The sequence below is a fragment of the Crocodylus siamensis genome, chromosome 8 (assembly GCF_052110815.1).
Source record: "Crocodylus siamensis isolate JL-2025a chromosome 8, ASM5211081v1, whole genome shotgun sequence".
NCBI lineage: Eukaryota > Metazoa > Chordata > Crocodylia > Crocodylidae > Crocodylus > Crocodylus siamensis.
Genome location: NC_143402.1, coordinates 66,634,112 through 66,652,551, shown reverse-complemented (window position 1 = coordinate 66,652,551; position 18,440 = coordinate 66,634,112). Strand labels below are relative to the sequence as shown.

At 48.1% G+C, this 18,440-nt stretch overlaps 1 protein-coding gene across 2 annotated transcripts in view; it reads right to left on the bottom strand.

Annotated features, from left to right (window-relative positions):
• Positions 1 to 116: 116 nt before the first annotated feature.
• The window catches only part of EVPL (envoplakin), a 30,634-nt gene continuing 12,310 nt past the window's right edge, over positions 117 to 18,440 (bottom strand). Inside the window, exons 10-23 of one of the 2 annotated variants that reach the window (XM_090059252.1) lie at positions 17,507 to 17,602; positions 16,444 to 16,569; positions 15,423 to 15,569; positions 13,319 to 13,473; positions 11,854 to 11,951; positions 10,726 to 10,907; positions 10,001 to 10,179; positions 9,054 to 9,192; positions 7,947 to 8,140; positions 7,361 to 7,511; positions 6,739 to 6,822; positions 6,541 to 6,651; positions 5,168 to 5,260; positions 117 to 3,848 (exon numbers count right to left, since the gene is read on the bottom strand). In XM_090059252.1, the coding sequence (XP_089915378.1) occupies positions 402 to 3,848; positions 5,168 to 5,260; positions 6,541 to 6,651; positions 6,739 to 6,822; positions 7,361 to 7,511; positions 7,947 to 8,140; positions 9,054 to 9,192; positions 10,001 to 10,179; positions 10,726 to 10,907; positions 11,854 to 11,951; positions 13,319 to 13,473; positions 15,423 to 15,569; positions 16,444 to 16,569; positions 17,507 to 17,602 (5,202 nt within the window). In that variant the 3' untranslated portion in view covers positions 117 to 401. Of the gene's footprint in view, positions 3,852 to 5,167; positions 5,261 to 6,540; positions 6,652 to 6,738; positions 6,823 to 7,360; positions 7,512 to 7,946; positions 8,141 to 9,053; positions 9,193 to 10,000; positions 10,180 to 10,725; positions 10,908 to 11,853; positions 11,952 to 13,318; positions 13,474 to 15,422; positions 15,570 to 16,443; positions 16,570 to 17,506; positions 17,603 to 18,440 lie in introns of both variants that reach the window. The other variant, XM_090059251.1, reaches the window with a different exon arrangement.

Genomic DNA, 18,440 nt, shown 5'->3' with positions numbered 1-18,440 from the left:
TGAAATCATTAAGGATATGGTACTTAAGATACAGGGTTGCCGACTAGCAGATCTTTGGTTGCCAGCCCTGTGCTGAAGGAGAGAGACCTTTTGAGTTTTCACAGATAACACTAATGCTGGAGACAATTTCTAGTTTTATTGCATGCATAAGAAATGGCCAGACTTGGAAACATACGTCCCCACTGAAGTCACAGATCTGAAGCTATCAGAAGCACATTTTCTCTAAAGAGTCACCACTCCTGGCAAAACAGCATCTAGAGGCTAGCGCTAGAACCCTGCCACCCTGATGAACGCCGGCCTCCTTGCTATATGTTAGGTTGCCCCGGTCACTGGCACCTGTGAATAGCTAAGTATAAGACTGCACACCCTTACATACTAGGCAGTCTGTCCATCTGTGAACTCTACCATCCGAATCGGGACAGTTTTGGGGAATGGCTCACTGAGTGGTAAGACTGAAACCCCTCAGAGGTGGCAGGGAGGAGCAAGAGGCCACTCCGGGCATCCTTTCGGCAGCGAGTCATGGCTTCCTTATAATTCATCTTGTCTTTGGTGACAGGGTCGACCAGATCCTTCTCGTAGCTGGATTCGTCACAGAGCATTTTGGCCAGGTCATCGGTAATCATGCCTGTCTGGGCAGCTTCTGACACTGGGATGCGACCGGTTTTCTTGGGATCAATGAGTCCTCCGGTTAGGTGCTGGACCTCCAGGTAGGGGAAGGCGCTGTCCTTGGTCATCCATCCTTTCTGAACCGCTTCTCCAACTGAGAGCCTCCGCTTGGTCACCGGGTCTTCGATGCCTGTGAAAGCCTTTTGGGCATTCAGCAGCCTCTGCACATAGGTTCTGTCAATCAGCCCTTTATCGATGGCTTTGTGGACAGAGTACCGATCCCGCGAAAGAAGATCGATGATGCCCCCGGTTGCTGCCTGAGCTTCAAGAAGCTTTTGAGCTGTCATGGGGTCCAGCATCTTCCTGGTGACAGCAGTTTTTATGTTGTACTTTGTGTCTGTGGTAGTGTCATACACCCCAGCAATGGGAAAGTTGTCATCACAGAAGCTTTTCTGTGAGTTTGGAGGAAAGAAGGTTTGAGTTTGCTGGGTGGTTGGTGAGGAGAGTGGAGACTTGGAGATAATGGAGCCGATTGACAGAGACTGGGGTGGCTTGGACTCCCCTGCTACAAGCAGGGCAAACTCAGAGATTGGGATCTTGCCATCTTTGTACAGCTGGTACTCTTCCTTAGTGATCCTCCTAGACCTCAGAGCATCCTCGATGGAGTACTGTTTCCCACTCTTCTTATCAAGGAGGACAGAGACATCTCCACTGGGGCCAAGGGTGGTGATTTCCTCCCAGTCGCACTCCAGTTCTTGCAGTTGGATATACTGATTCCTGTCTATGATGCCTCTCCTGTAGGCCTCATAAGGAGACATGTCCTTCCCAGTCTCAGGGTCCAAAATGGAGATTTTGGTGGAGAGATTGGTCTCCCTCATCTGGGTCTCGTGGCTTATTTCTTCCCGGTTCACCCTGGACTGCAGTTCTCGGATGGACCTCTCTTTCTCATAAATCTGGTCCTTCTCCCTCAGGATATCCGACTCCAGGATGGAAAGCTCATGCTCCAGCTGCATCTTCTTCTGCCTGTCGCTCTCCGTCCTTTGGCTTAGCAGCTTGGACTCCTCTCGGAGGAAAAGTACTTTCTGCTGCTTCTGCCTTTCCAGCTCTCTCAGCTCACCCTCCAGGGTGGTCCGCTCTTGGATCGCCAGGCTCCGCGCTTTCTGGAGCTCTGCTTCCTCCCGTGCCCAGGTCCTCTTCATGCCTTCAGCTCTCTCGATCCTTTCCCTGAGTCGCCGTATCTCCTCTTCTGCATTCTGCCTAGCTGTCCTCTCCCGGCTCAGCAGCTCCCACACCCGGGCACGTTCGTTCTCTAGCACTTTGTCCTTCTCTACTCGGATGACCTCCTTGTAGATGGTCTTCTCCTGGGACTTAGTTTTCTGCAGAATATCAACCTGCACCTGCAGGTTCTTACATTCTCTCTGCAGGTTCAGCACTTGCATCTTCTCGTCATCCAACTCTATCCGCAGGCTGCTAGCGGACTGCTCAAGAACGGGATCCTTCTCTAGCTTGACCACTTCTTCCATAATGATCTTTTCTTGCACTGGCGTGGGGCTTTCTTCTAGTTCTTTTATTCTCATGGTTATCTGCCTCATCTCCTTTTCCAATGCCAGCCTCTTCTTTCGATCCTCCTGAAAATTAAGCAACCTCTCTTTCTCTTCCACCACTGAACGAAGCTGCTGCACCTCCCGTTCCAGGTGACGCCGGTTGCTCACTTCCTCATCCAAACTCCTGCTCAGCCTCTTATGCTCTTCTCTGAGCTTTGGATCCCTCTGGGTCAGAACCACCTCCTGCACCACGACTTTTTCCTCGGGCTTTCTCCTCTCCAGCAGCAGGTACATACTCTGTAGGTCATAGATGGTGTCCTCTGCTGCTCTCCTCTTCTGAGCCATCCTGCGAACCTCTTGGTGGAGGCGTTCAGCCTCTTTTTCCAAGAGTGGGTCATTTTCATAGTGGATGACCTCCTTGTTGACCAACTTGGTTTCGACCTTGGACCTCTCTCTCTTCCATTCATCCCTTTCACCCTGAAGTCTAATGAGCTGTTCCTGGGTCCTGCCATTGGTGTTCACCAGCTCATTGAGCTGTTCCTTCAGCCGATCAATTTCTCTAAGGATCTCTGGGCTCTTCTCATGTTTCACCACCTCCTGGATCACCTCCTTATACTCCACAGTGGGTTTCTGAGACCGGAGGATGTTCAGTTCAGGCAAGGCCTCTTCCACCTCCTTTTCAATCCTTTGTCTTTTACTAGCAACCTCCTGTAGTTCCCATTTCAGACGTGCAATCTCCTTCTCTGTTTCTGGATCCACCAGGAAAATCTCATTGACCCTCTCCTTCACCTCTACTTTAGGTTTTTGTCTCTCTGCAATGCTATATTTGCTTTGCAGCTCAGCCAGCTCTCCTGTTAGCAGCAGGTTTTTATTCTGCTCTTCCTCAATCAGAGCTCTAAGCTGAGAAGACTCTTTCAGCAGCTCTGGGTCCTGTTCTACCTTCTTCACCTCCTTTACAATGATTTTGGGCTCTGCTGTTTCAATCAGCCTTTCCAGTTCATCAATTCTGCTCTTCAGCTTGATTATCGCATCCTCTGCCGACTTCCTGTTGAAGGTTTCCTCTTCAATTTGCATCTGCAGTGTCACGACGGCTTTCAGCATCTCCGGATTCTTCTCCAGCTTGACCACCTCTTTCACCACCACTTTCTCTCGGATTTTGGGCTGCTTCTGTTCCAGAATGTGCAGGTCTTTCCTGAGCCGTTCCAGTTCAGAGGAAGCCACAGAGCTCTCCTTTTGGAGACGCTTGATTTCCTCACGGAGGCTGGCTGCCTTGCTATCCAGAGCTGGGTCCCTCTCAATTTTGGTGACCTCTTTGGTCAGCATCTGGGCTGTGATGGCCTTCCCCTCCTCCTCCATCTGGATGAGCTTCCTGTTCATTGTCTCAATGTCTGCCTGCAGGCTGTTCCTCTTTCTGCTCTCCTCTTCGATTTGATGCTTCATCTTGGACAGGTCTCTCTCCAGTTTTGGGTCTCGGTAATATTCCACCACCTCTTTTTCTTCCACCCTTTCAATGGGCCTCTGAGTCTTCAGCATCAGCAGCCTATTTCTATGTTCTTCCAGATCCTGCTCCACTTTGGCAACTTTGCCCTTCTCTTCCTCCAGCTGTGTTCTCAGTAACTCTGATTCTCCCGTTGACGAGGACAGGTTTTCTGACTGTTGCATTTGTTGTTGTACTGCCTGTACCTCCTCCTTTACTTCCTTCTGAAAGAAAGACAATAAGCAGATGGAAAGACAAAAAAAAATCACTCTTTGAGCATAGAAACAGTGACCATTCCTTGAACCCTGAAGTCCCCCAAATGCTGGCTAGTCGGAGAGTGGAAATAGATAGAAGACAAAATTGGTATAAAGTCTGCATACATTCTAATGACAAAGCCATTTGTAAATGGTACGGAAATATTTGTCAGTCACACTGAATTAAAAAAAAAATGGTTTCAATGTGGGAGAAAATTCCTCAAATGACTAGAAACTAGCATGATTTCTACCACTTTTCCATGGGGTTGTCTGTCCAAGTGGTCAGGCCGTGACATGGTTCTCTCTGAAGCATTCCTAGTATCAAAGCATGGTTTATATTTGGGAGATGCTGGTCAACCTTCATTCAGGATGTTCTTCAGAGAACAAAATGTTTCTTAAGAAATTGCAGCTTAAAAATTTGGGGTTGAGGGGGACACAATGATCTGACAAATATTGTTTTAAGCAGAAAAAGAAAAACCAAATGGTGAGATGTCAAGTGAAATCTGGAACACACCTGATCTCTGATCTGCTGCCCACCAGATGGGCCTTCTCCTCATCAGTTCCATGCATTCATACAATCACTTTTCATTTATAAACGTTTACACGCACTTATATTTAAAGCACTGGGCAAATATGACTGATCAAACAGGCCGTGAGTCTGGAATCACTTTGAAGTGCAGCTAGTGCAGAAGTGAAATGCCATAGCTGGTAGCATTAAGCAGCAGTTTAGCGCAGGTAGTTAGAAATCCAGCATCTAGTGGAAACTGCAGGAACAGTTCGGGTCAGCAGGATGTGATCAGCCCAATCTGGAATTTGGCTGGGACAAATGAGTTTAAACACCCTTATTCATACCTAAAATGTGAAGAGGTATTTAGTGACCAAGTAGTATCAGAGCTCCTGCTTTACATCTCTCCTGAAAGATGGCACTAGCTCTGTTGGGCTGTGTAGCGCCCTGCATGCCATCCAGAGTTCATTGCCACTCTCAAGAGGGAAAGTGCCAGCTAGTGTGATTCACCAGAGCTGCTGCTTGCCCTGCAGTGAATTTTACCCCTAGTGCCTTCCATCCACGGTCTCTGTCCCCTCCAGCTTTTAATCCTTTTACCTTGCCTAACTTATGAGATCTAGTGAGATCCCATCTGAAGGAGACATGCTGACAAATTCTTCTGCATTATGTCCTGGAAAGATGCCAGTAAGAACCTGCTGCCTCTTCCTGGGAGTGATGATTGATGGAGGAGAACATGTGAACCACGGTCAGTGGAAAAAAGTGTTGAGGTGTTTACACAGACCTTCTCCATAATCTTCTTGGCAAACTCCAGCCGGCTGAGCTGCTGCTTGTTTTCCGCTGCAAGCTCCGTGTAGAGTTTTGTCACATCGTTTTCCTAAACAGAAACAGCAAGAACAATTCAGGCACTCAGTCCTGCCAGGCATAGTCCTCAGATCTCTTGCTCTATATCATTTGTGCAGCAGTTTAAGCCTATGGTCTCTAGGCACCTCACAACCTTCAACTAAATGCTGTAGTGAGGTATTACCCTTGGTTTTGTAGATGAGGAAGCATGAGTCATGGGGAAACGGTGGGCTAGATTTGTGATGGTGTTTAGGTGCTTTGCTTCAATGGACTCTGACTCCAAAATACTTTTACAAATCTGGCACCGAGTGACTAACCCAAGTTCACGTAGCCTGACCGCAACATAACTCAGTTGAACAGAGGTCCCCAAGTCTCAATCCCATAATTCAGGCAGGACACAATACTCTCTCACTATAACCAGCCACAAAGCCATAACACTCATTGATTACAACAGGATGTTTTAAGCAAATACATTAAAGGTCATGTACCCACAAACTGCAAGCATAAGAGTTTGGACACTGCCATGCCAAAAGGTTGGAATGGGTGAGAGAAATGCAAACTCTCAGCAGCCATATGGAGAAAGCTGAGAAGCTCCTTCTCATCTTCTAGGGACAGTTCAAGGCCTGAGTAGATAGTTTGAGAAACCCATCTGAACCCACTTGGATTGGATTTTTCTGTAGAGCAACCTGAATCCAAGCCACATTCATCTCTGGAGACAATGTCAAATCTTAGACAGGTCTAAGTTATAATCTGTGCTATTCTTGTTGGCATCTTGCTGCATAAAGTACAGCAACTGGAAAAATAAAAGTGTACATCCATATTCTAACATCCATAACATACATATTCTGACCCTAAAAAATAGCCCATGCAACCTCTGCCCTTTCAATATGCATCCTAATTAACAACATGGTAAAGAAGATGCCATCAGGGTGATGAGCATTTTGACATCACTGAGCTTGTTGATGCTATTCAGATCATGGGGAGCTGAGAAGTAGATGTCCTGGTGGATTTCCTGTCTGCCCCAAAGTAGAGGGCAGTACACTGTACACTGATACTTCCCTGACTACTTTGTCCAATGCTATTAGAAGAGATCAGCATAGCTCATGCTTTGGAGCAGAATGATCTTTGGCTGGGGTCACGAGATGAGAATGAGAAAATGGCAGAAGAAATCATGTCCCCTCAGAGGAAACAAGAGAGGCTGTGGGCCAATTTCAGACTTAGCGTAACCAAATATAGCCATGTCCAAGGCACTAGCCCTGAACTGGTACAAACCAGGTACCTGCAGAGCAGGCGGCTTTCAGCTCATGGTCTCACCTGGGCCTGGATGCTCTCCTGCAGTGGTGTGACACGCAGCCTCTTGGCAGCAGAAGCACTCACGGCTGGATCCAGAGAGGAGCAGTATTTGCTTGCCTGAAGTTCATAGTCCTGTCACAGGTGGAGACAGAGAAGTCACTTTGGGTCTCTGCTGGGTAAGGCAGAGGGGAAGAGCCACCCAGCAAAATCCAAACCTACGTTGAGAGATGACTGCACATTTTGGGATAGCTTCACTACTGAGCATTTCTCTGGTTCCTTGCCCTGGATCTCCTCCACCAGCCTCTGCAAGAAATGAAGAATAGGACATAAGGGAATGGGTGACAAATGACATCCTAACAAACCTCCCAGTGAGAGCAGGTCCATGTCAAACAGAGCAACTGGGGAGGAGAAGCCGATTCTCCAGGGGTTACCACTGTGAGGTCTCAGTCCAGCAGGTAGCTTTGCTCCTGCCTACTGGTAGCATGTACTGAGCCATCTCTCAGGAAGGGAGCCCAGACTCACTTGGGGACTCCAAACGATGGGGATAACACCAGGTCAGAGGTAATTGATGTCCAACCTCATGTGCTGGAGTGAGAAACCAATAAGCCCAGAGACACTTGGAGCCTCTTTCCCCTGGGCTGATAGAGCTCAGGTGTTCATGGAGAGGCTGCCTCAGACCAGCTGGTGCTCTTTGCCCACAGGGTCTCATCTAGATGTTTCCCCTAACTCTAGCATGGTGAAACAGCCTGTGGCTACACAGGTTAGAAATCAATTCTTGGTACTGCCTGGAGGATGCAGCTGGCAGGACCCAATGGGTCCTGGGACCCGTCGCATGGCTCACCTTCTGTGCCTGCAGCTTGTAGTTGATCTGACTTGGCCCATCTGTGGTCTTGACCTGGTGTTTGGGGAGGCTGTTCATCCAGAACATCAAGTTCTCATTTGAGTTTTGGAACTGCTGGTAGGTAAGGTTGATGCTCCGAAGGGTCTTCTCCCTGGATAAGTGCGTGGGAGATGGGGAGCCCGGGGAAGGAAGGAGAGCGCTCTGTGTGAATTGCTAGAGGGACATGATTGTGCATGTCACCAGGCACCTCTCCTGGCTTACATGGTGCTGGGAGGGAAATGCTATGCCCTTCCCAGCTGATTCTGAACAGAGGCAAAGCCTGTCATACACACATAGGAGGACTGAAATGGCATTGTACTGCTGAACACAACTGACCATGAGCTACACCAGCATGAGGGTTTGGGGTACTGGGATAGAGAGGGGGCCAGAAGATCTGCCCAGAGGGCTCCAAGTTGGCCCTATATAGTTAAAGCAAACAGGCCAAGTCTGAACTGGTCAGGGTGGGGGGTGGAAAAGAGGCCCACAACTCCTCCTGTCACCACCCCCTAAAACCGCAGCATCAGGTAGCGGGTGGCAGGCTGCTCACCGGTGATCCAGCTGGTCAGCCACGGCATGGTAGCGGTCATTAAGGAGCTGCACCTCTCTCTTCTGCCTGGGGAAGTCGGGGCAGTACTCCTGGAAGTTGTTCTGCACAGCGCTGCAGCTGTGCTCAGCGTCCTTGAGGCTGCGATTCAGCTTCAGCAGGCAGTCCTCTCGGGCAACCAGGTCCCGTCTCATTCTCTGTGGGAAGTAATGCCGCCGGGTTGGCATCAGTCTTTCCACCTGCGCTCCCTGCTGAGAACCCTTCCCCAGCCCTCTCGTGCCATCAGTGTCCCACAGGGAGGGAGACACTGGCTGAACAGAGTGGGAGGGAGCTCCTTTTTCTACCCAAAAAACCCACTGGGATTAGAAAGGACAGGGAGGCATTCACGGTGGGGCTTCATGAATATACCTTTTGCCTGAGTGTGAGAGTAGCACAGGCATGGAGCCATGAATGAGGGAGGGAGGAGGGGGATTCGAATAGTTCAGAGGAGAGATGGGGCAATGAAGGAGATGATAGTACGTGGGAAGCAGAAAGAGCTGGAGGGGCTTGGAAGAGACAGAGACATTGTTGTTGGTAAAGGATGAGGGATAGTTGTGGTGCAGAGAGGTTGGGAGTTGGGACACTGAGGTAGCAGGGGAAGGGAGGGCCTGTGGGGCAGAGTGCGGTATGTTCACATCGCTTAGCTCCTATGGGTGGGAGTCTAGTTGGAGGCCTCCAGTGAGTGGTAGGGTGGCCATCATAGAGGACATTCCAGTTTTCTATTACTCTGTCCTCTATTGATATGAAACCCAATGCGTTTATGTCCTCTGTTTCTCTCAAGAGAAAAATAGAGGACATAAAGGCGTTGGGTTTCGTATCAACAGAGGACAGAGGACAACCAGACTGTCTTCTGTGATGGCCACCCTAATCAGTGGCTGTAAGGGTTGCAGCCTTGTATCAACCAAGCAATAACTGCTGAATGGGCGGTTATGCCTGTAAACACTGTGGAGTATCCTCTATAGGAGCGAGTCAGGGTGTGAGAATAACAAGGCTCCTGTGAGGGACAAAGTCCAGGTTAAATGCCCCACTGGGAACTGGATAGATCTCATGGCTAGCCAGAGGCTCCCTCACCTGCAGCTCGTTGGCACGATCCTGCAGGGCATTGGGGGAGGCAGGGATGGTGCTGTCCTGAGCCAGCTTGGCCTCAAAGCTGCTAACGACCTTGTCCGTGTTCTCGATCCGATTCTCCAGGTTCAGGGCTGCCTTGGCTCTGAGGAGGGGGAGATGACAGACAGGATGTGAATAGCTGTGGAAGGCATGAAGTGTTCCCCCTCCCTTCAGACTCTGAACTCTGAGCCTTCTGAATAATGACACTCACCATCTGCAAAACCCATTATAAAGATGGCTTTAAAACAACAGCTTTGCCTATGACACAGGCCCCTGAGCAGCACACATGCTAGGAGATGCCAGGGCATGCGAGCCTACCTGATTTGAGGCTGTTCCAAGAGAGACTCCAAGCAACAGCAACCAACTCATGTTGCTGTAACCTTAATAACCCCACCGCTTCCTGACCCCACCCCTAGGCTCAATCAGGGCTGTAATCCCAGTTCACCAGAAGCCTGTACCCTAATGCTTCCTTTACGGTTCCTAATGGACTATACAGTACCTAGCACGATGACATCTTCGCCTCGATTGGGATCTCTATGGCAGAGGTGCATATCTACCTTACCTTTTGAATGCAGACAAAGCTAGTGATACTAAAAAAGGTCAGGAACGTGTCTTATTGCAGCAGTTCTCAACCTTCTTCAGACTCAAGACCCTTCCCCACCTGCAGAAAATGCCACCTAACAGTGCTAATATTGCATGTCAACCTTCAAAGGATCTCATAGTACCCCAGCTGAGAATTACTTTTCTATTAGATTATGATCTTAAAACTGGCTCTATTTTTGCAAAGTGTTTCCCTATTTTGAGGATCCTTTAAAATCCCCCAGGACAAAACGGTCTGTGTAGGATTTTGCAAAACACCATCAATTCATGTGGCTCCTACTGACTGCTCAGGTGTCACTGTCACCACTTACTTCTCATTGTATAGGCTGGACAGCATCTTGACATCATTGTACTTGTTTTTGAAGTTGTTCAAAGTTACAGGAAGCTGAGAGGCAGAGGTGCCCATGGGTTTCTTGGAAAGGTAGGCCTCACACTCCTTCTGCAAGGCATCCTTATCTGCTCCAATGTCCTGAAGTCTCTTGGTTGTTTCCTAAGACATGAGGGGATGAAGGTGGAGTCATTGCAAGCAGCTGCAGCAGCTCAGTGCTAAGCTGATCTGATACAGTAGGGTTTGCTGAGAGGCCTTGGCAAAGCCTGGCTGGGAAAAAGTATCCACAGCACCAAGTGGTTCATGGCAGTCAGAGATAGGGAAAACCCATTAGACTGAGTCTGTCCAGATGCAAAGGCATGGCAGAGACACCGCTCCTCCCCACCCCCAACAGAAAACGTAATCTGCAGTGAATGGATACTGGACCAGATCTTAGTCCAAAGGAAGGGGGAGAATCTCAGGGTTTGTGACAAGAGCCCAAGCCCACATCTAAACTGTTCATCACTGTATTAATCATGGAAATATTGGTATTCACCCCTAGATCAGACCTTTGAGATGTGTCTGTAGGAGCAGCAAGGTCTATTTCCTCTTTGGAGGGGATTGCTAGCTCCTAGGTAGTTTCTATGTCAGCTCAGTTCTGGACCAACAAGTGTGGAAGTGTAGGAGGGCCAAAGGGTCATCTGGCCCCTTGTGCTCCTCAGCACTTACCTCCTGGTCTTTAATCCTTTTGGTAAGGTCCTCTATAGGGTCACTGTGGTTCACTGGGGACCTCACCCGGTTAAAAACCTCTTTCTCCACTTGGACCATGTCCTCACTCAGGTTATCCAGCTTATTGAGGAGCTGGCCAGCTTGGGAATCATCACTGGCAACAGTAGGTGTTTTAACTGGAGCTGCAATGATGATCAATATTAAGTCTCTCATTTCCCATTTTCAAACTCTCAGGTGTGCAGCTTCCATGACCGGGAGCCTTAATGTTCAGGTTAGACAAACATTTGCCTGAGAGGGTGAGGCAGAGATGATCTTGCCTTGACCAGCTGAAGTCACTTCCAGAGATACTTTCTATCACTCTTGGTTGAGCAGACCTTACACCCTATCTCTCTGATGGACAGATCCTACATCTTGGTCTTCACCTACCCTTCCTCAGAATAATCCCACATACTGACATCTGTTTCCATGGGATTATGCTGGACTAGATTTAAGCCTATACATGGGTTTTAACATAAATTGTGAAGCTAGGAATGTGAGTCTGGGTTGGAGCCCTGGATTCCACCTTGGAGTACCTAACGCACTGAACTCAGTGTCACTGAGGGGTGGATCACGTTCCCTGGGGGGCTGCTTCATGATCAAGATAAGAGAGTTATCGACTTTACGTGGCTTAAGCTGCATGCATCACCCTGTGTGGCCTTCTCATTCTCCAGTCCAAATGAGCCCTTCTGACAGTCACTGAGTAGAGTTGGCTGATGGAAAAAGAACTGGATAAACCAACTCTCCATTGCTGACCTGGCTGTAATGTGGAACGGGTTACTTATGCAAGGCCTCTCTGTACATCAGCTCAACCCAAGGTCACGCAGCGAGGCAGAGCCACTGCCAGGCACAGAATGCAGGACTCCTGCTATCCAGTCTATTGCTAAATCTGAGACCGCAGTGCATCCATGTGCTAAGGAGTGTTATGCCTGTGAGAGTCCACATGTAAGAATGGGGCATCCTGCTCAGAACCCAGATTTCAAAGCTTCACCTATAGCATAATTACTGTTTCACAAAACAAAAAACCCACAAGTAATAACCTGAGACCAGAGATCTTGCTTTGGGGTGGAGTGTCTTCACACCCACACTTACCTTGATGGCTGGGTACAATCGGCTCCTTGCGACTGCTTCTCAGGGAGTTCTGAACTGACGCTCTCTTCTGCTTCACCGCATTCAATTCACCTTCAAGCCTACAAGCCAAACCAGGGAAGCCAGCAGCACAGGGGTTAATACAGGGATTGATCTCAGCAGAAAGCACACCCACAAGGCTGCCTGTGTAGGGCTTCCTAAACCCGATGGGGACTCACCTGAAGACACAGACATTATCTGTTCCAAGCAAGGGGCTGGCTTTACTGGCAGTCTGACTATATGCAGTGTTGCTACTGTTTCTACCCTAACATCTGGAAGTGACAGAATCACGTCTTGCAAGGATGATGAGACAGACTAAACTGAGAGCTGAGTTTGGGGGTGCTGGTGTTCAGAAGGAAAAAGAACAGGATGGTTGAAATGCAGCTGAGGCATGTGGGTTAATCCCTGTTTCTCCAGAGAGATAAATTAGGAAACCAGTGCAACACTCGGAAAACCATGATCTTGAATGTTTTCCACACAGCATCAGATACAGAATCCGTTAATATCTTCATAACTACAGTATAGCAAAACCCCTGCTGCTGAACCATGCCAGCTATTCTCTGGGGTATTCCTTGGTAGAGAAGTGTTGTGAACCACACTGGAAACCAATACAAATCCGACTGGTTTGCAAGGCTGTAGGCAGGAAGGCTACCAAACTCCCCTAAAGACATCAGTAAACCAGGTTGTGAGAGAAGGCTTGGAAGGGGAAATATATTCTGTGGGGCAGCCACTGTGTGGTTTCATCAAGCTATGAAATATCAGCATGCTGCAAATACTACAGATCAAGCGTTTGTTACTGCACGTGAAATTCATGAGCACCAAGGAGGGACAGGAAGGATTTAAGGAGGCATGAAAGAAAGGCTGAGGGTGACCTTTTCCAAAGTGCCTAAGTGACTTGGGCACTTTTGAAAATGGGTCTTTGGCCCCTAAGTCATATCTGAAAATAGGACTTAGGGGCCTTGTCTAAATACACCAATTACCTGGATGTATTTAAATCTGCTTAGAAATTTTAATCAGTTTAGGTTCAATTGGCAAGGAATCAGTTGAAACTGGAGTCAGTGTAAGGTACTCGTAAACTGATTTAACTAGGTGCACAAAAGTCAGGTGTGCTAGGTGCATTAAATGTTTCTAAAAGGATTTAGTTAAGTTGGTGAGACCTATAGACTCAGACAAGGCCAAACTTCACAGAGACATTAAGGCTTATCATCAAGAAAGGCCTCTTGACCATGCCGTGTGTCTGTATGGAATACTGTTGCTAAGAGAGTTGTTAGAAACCACGTGACCAGGGCATTTGATACTGGACAAAGCCCTAGAATAAAGTAGAATAGGAAACAACACTGCACTGGCTGGGAGAAAAACTGGGAACCTTTCCCATCCCTGATTGCTCTGGGACACAGCAAAGCCAACAACACACACACAGTGAACTCACTGATGCACTCTGTCGATGGCCTCTGGGTCTGGAGGAGGGATGGAGAAGCAGGCAGCAGGTGCCGTCTGTGTCACCCCTTGGCTGCTCTGCACCACCCAGTTCTCCTGGTTGCTTTTGTCTTTCAGGGTGTACTTTTCACCCCTCTTGAGCTCCACCTGGGAGAAACAGGGAAGTGGGTTGATTTTCCAGCACTGGCTTTCGATCTTCTGTATTTTCAGCAGAAAACCAAACTCCTTGCATTTGTCAGGGATTTCAGGTCTGGTTGCCCTCAGACGGCCTCAGTCTTATTTTGGGAGCTCAGGTGTCCAACACCATCCCCTGACAGAGACCACTGCAGTAGTACAAGGTAAGAGTATAAATTGGATTCATTCACATACCGCACAGCCCCAACTAAGGTGTGCACCTTATTCTGGGAAAGCAGAATGGAAAAAAAGGTATTTCCTTTTCCTTTTAACCAAACTGTTCAGAAACAGTTCTCTCATTTAAAGACAAGTACCCCAATTTTCAATCACTAATTTTGGGGTAAAAGCTGTGTGTGGTTGGTGAGTTAATAAGGTACGCCTGCATGCATGGCAGGGAGATATCGTCTTGCTGGAAATGAACTGGCACGTATCACCAGAGAAGCGGGTCACTTCCAGTTAGGGCTTGCCTTGTGATCCTTTGATAAAGCAACAAACTATCCTGGATTTCGTGGTTGTCTCTCTAAGGGCTCCTCGACAGGCCTGTGCAAGTGGCTAGTATTCGCTTTGGATTCGGTCAATTCGGGGGACAGCGATTCGAATCACTGTCCCAAATCAATTCGGTTGAATCTGATTCAGAGATTTGGCTGCAAAACCACCCCCCCGCAACTCTCCATCTCCTGTCCAATGGGGGGCCCATCCCCACCGCCCTGTGCTGCATGGAGGGGCTCTGTCACCAGCCCCACGAAGCTGCTGCAACAGCCTGCAAGTCTTTTTTTTTTTTAAAGGGCCGGAGCTAGGGCAGGCAGGGCAGCCATGGGGGTGGGGCTGGGAGAGCGGGTGGAGGTTGGGGAGCTCATGGCAGAGCCCCCTACATGGCACGGGGCAGTGGGGATCACGCCCCCTCCTGACAGTACCTGGTGAGTTAGGGCTTTTTTTTTTTAAACAACCAGGAGCTGGGGTGGGCAGGGGTCGGGGGGTGCACAGGCAATGGGGCCTGGCAGGGGTCCCCCCCATGGTCCCATCTCCCGCCCCCTACTTAGCAGCATGGAGTCCAGGTCCAGCTCCCTGCTGCAGCCAGCGGGGACTGCCCAAAATCACCAAAGTTCTCTGAATCTTCTCCGAATCAATTTGGAGAGCTTCGAATCGATTTGGACTTTTTCTTTGGTCCCCCGTTTTGATTCAGATTCAGAGATTCGGAAACCGAATTGGGCCGAATCTCCTCCGAATTGAATTAGCACCCGAAGCTTTGCACAACCCTACTCCTTGAAATGGACCTTTTGTCCCTGGTATGGAAAAAAAAAAAAGGATCTTGAATTAAATACCAGGCACCATCCTGCTGGGTCTGCCGAGAGGATGCAGCGCAAAACTGCCTTGTGCCACCGGAAGTGGCTACACTGCCTCCACCTGACAAGACAGCTATGGGTCAACGCTGAGCTGGAATCAGCACAGCCACATTCAATAGAGCTACTTAGTCCGCCCACGGTGTCACGCTGTAGCAGCTATGCCTACCAGAACCTGAAGTGGGACAAACTCCTGGCTCTCAAGGTCTGTAGAGCACACGGATCCGTGTTCTGGATTTATTCCCTGAATGTTGGTTGCTTTATCCTTTGAACAGGATCCTTCCACTCATGGAAGGACCATTACCCTCTGGAGCAAGAGGAGGGAACAGCAAATGAAGCCACTGAAGGACATGAGAATGAACTGTGAAAGAAACTGTGATAAGTCTGTCTCAATTGCTTTAATGGACTAACGCCATGGTGGGCATGGTTCGATTTAACACATGAACAACTTGCACTACTGGAAACAAACTAAGGGGACAGTTCCTTTGCACCCTAATGCCCTAGTGAGGGGCTCGTTGGAAATCCATAAGTGCCTAGCCCTGGGGGTGCTTTCCTCTCTACCTGGCAATACCACCACCTTACCTCACAGGCAACCCAGTCACAGAGGGTGTCCAAAGCAAGGGGTTGGGTGGGGTGGGATCGGCGCATTTTCAGAGGGCTGATCTCTTTGCTCCTCCTCTTCAGCTCAGTGATGCTTTTCTCTGCTTGTTTCACAGTCTTCTCCTCATTCTAAGCCAAGGGGAGAGGCAGAGATTTATGCCAGGATCATGCTTGGGTGAAGAGAAACAGGATGGCAGCAGGAGTTTTACTATGGCCCAGATAGGGTGGGTGCACCACAGTATGAGCCCAGGCACTTTCCAATACCCCTTCAGTTTGGAGCCGCCTCAGGACACTCATCATGACAAAGCTACATACAGGGAGGTTGTTTGCATGAATGACGACCCAGGCCTCCCCATCCATAGAGACTGAAAGAACCTCCCAGCTCACCACTTGGTCTCCTGGAAACCTTTGTGGAGATGTGCACAAGCCCTCGCAGGACAGGACAGTGCAGCAGCTTGGAGAAAAGCGTGGAATGAAACCTCCATTTGGAATAAACATCTAATTTCTGACCCAATAATAAAGTCTCCAGGTTTTGACCTTCTGCAAAAAACATGGGCGGTTCTAAATCAGACCTGAACTGGGCATGGCCGCTGCGGTCACTTGATACACAGATGGTATTAGTAGATCTGCAGAATGTGACTGTGGCAACCCCCATCAAACTATGGACCACATAACACCACCTACTATATAACTTTGATGGTGACATCACAGAGATGCATTCCCTTTTGTCAAGAGGATTAGACTGATACGTTAGTTAACCATTGTTGCTCCAAGTCAGCCATATGAAAGAGGAAGACGACTGAGGGCAGCATGTTGCCCCAGGTATTTAACATGTTTATACAAAGGCATGACAATCTGTTCTTGGTTAGGAGGCAGGGTGGGTTTGCACCCAATTTTCATCTGGTATTAATACAAGAAAGGTGCAGAGGTGCCTAGTCTGTGCCTGAGACATGTGATGCTGTGAAATCTCATTAGCACCCACAAAGCCACCAGCGCTCCTCACCTCCAGTTGACGCAGCAAGTCAGACACCATCCCCGGACTCTCCCTGTTGAAATTGCTGTATTTTGTATCCAGATTAGACTTCAGTGTCTTCAGTGACTGGCCTACTGCATCAGCATCATCCTGGAACTGAAGTTACAAGCCAAAGAACAGTCAGAAGATGCTGAGTGACCATGAAAGATGGACATGGACGCTTCCATACTTATTCCAGCTAAACCCTACTGCCAGACCCCAAAACTGAGCTTAGCCGTGGCTCCATTTATCCAAGTGCATCTCAATGAGGGTGCCTTGAGATCCTTTTGTGGGTGCCCTAGGGTGCCTCACAATGTTAACATGGTTAGGTGTATAAAATATGATTCATAAGATAAGCAGACATTTCAAATAAAAAGCCATGGTGTTAAAAACAATCTATCGTGTTGTAGTCTGAGTTCTTTGCAACAGAAAATCTACTTTGTAATTTTTCTGTAGCCAAGAAACAAGTGAAAACTAAGAGCTGGCATTTTCCAAGGGGTGCCTTGAGTCTAAAAAGGTTGAGAACCACTGATTTAATCTAATAATTACAGCCAAATAGCCTTATTAGCCACTCCAACCAACCAGCCCTGACCAACTGTTCTGCTTCTCCAAGCCAATACGCCCAATTCATTTTAATTAACTATTAATGACTTACTTATTACTGCTCTAAGTCTAATTAGCCTCTCCTCATCATAGAAATATCAGCCCTATTTTAGCAATCTTCTGCTCAATCTCATAAGCCACCACCTAGTAAGCCTAATTGACACTCTCATTAGCCACCTGCAATCAAGCCTCCATCAACTGTGAAGACTCTTCCTCTGTTTTCTGAAGCCAGTTCCAAACCAGGTACAGATCCATAGCAGATACTAGCTGACTATTGATGAGATGTAGCATTTTAAGAGCTGTTCCCAAATTGACTCAGACCAGATGGAAGCAAGAACTCCCCACACTTTCTCATCTTCAAGATGATCCCCAAATTTAGTCCTGGAAGACTAGCACACTCGTTCCTACCCAAACTCCCTGCTAGAAGGCAGGGCACCCTCTTTCTCTATACCTTCTTATAGTTCTCCACACTCTTCAGGTGACTTTCTTGGCAGATGCACAGGTTGAGTAAATTCTGCCACTCAGTCTTTAAGGCTTCCTGGTGAGTCTGCAGGGAGACAGAAGCAGATCTTACTTGCATCTTTTCACCACACCTTCTGGATCCAAGCGAACACAGCAGCAGGCAGCAATCACTGCTGAGCTCTGGCAGATAACTGGGAAAGACTATTCCTGGCCATATCATGCCTCTGGCACTTACAGAATAAGGCCCCATTTTTAAAAAGGACCTCAACTGTAAAGCCAGTACAATCGATGCCTATTAACAGCAACCTGTCAATGTGCTGGTGCCATGTGTCTCATAGGTAGCTGTAGCTCTTATGGAGAGCATCATCTGAACACATAATAGGGAAAATGTTTCCAGGGGAAATGTTTCTGGTAAGCAGCTGTTGCTGTAAAACTACAGTCAATGCCCAGTTGCATGTACAGTAAATGCAAGTGCATTATTGTACCTGCAGCACTGGATGTTGCTGCTTACAAAGTAAAAAAATTAAATAAAATCTGACTCTGAAAATGAAAGCCTTGAGTTTAAGGGCACTGCTTCTTCCAGAACTGGCTAATTTCCTTCAGCATCTTCCCCCTGGGATTTCCAAAGGGGTATGAGCATCACTTTCAGGTCCCTGTGGTTTGGGACAAGCTATTAGTGCTTTCCTTCCTGGGAGAAGATGCATTGACAGCAACTGCTCAGTGACATGCAGGGGAGGAAATAAGATTTTCCTGGGGGAATCAATACAGCAGCTCTAGAGGTATGTATGACTCCACTCTAATCAATTTATCATCTCTTTATTTATAGATTAGAGTAAACATTTCATTTCAGATAAAAGAGAACATTTCACATTGATCCAAAATGATTTTTGGTCATTGTTTTTAGTTTTGCAAAAAACAGGAAA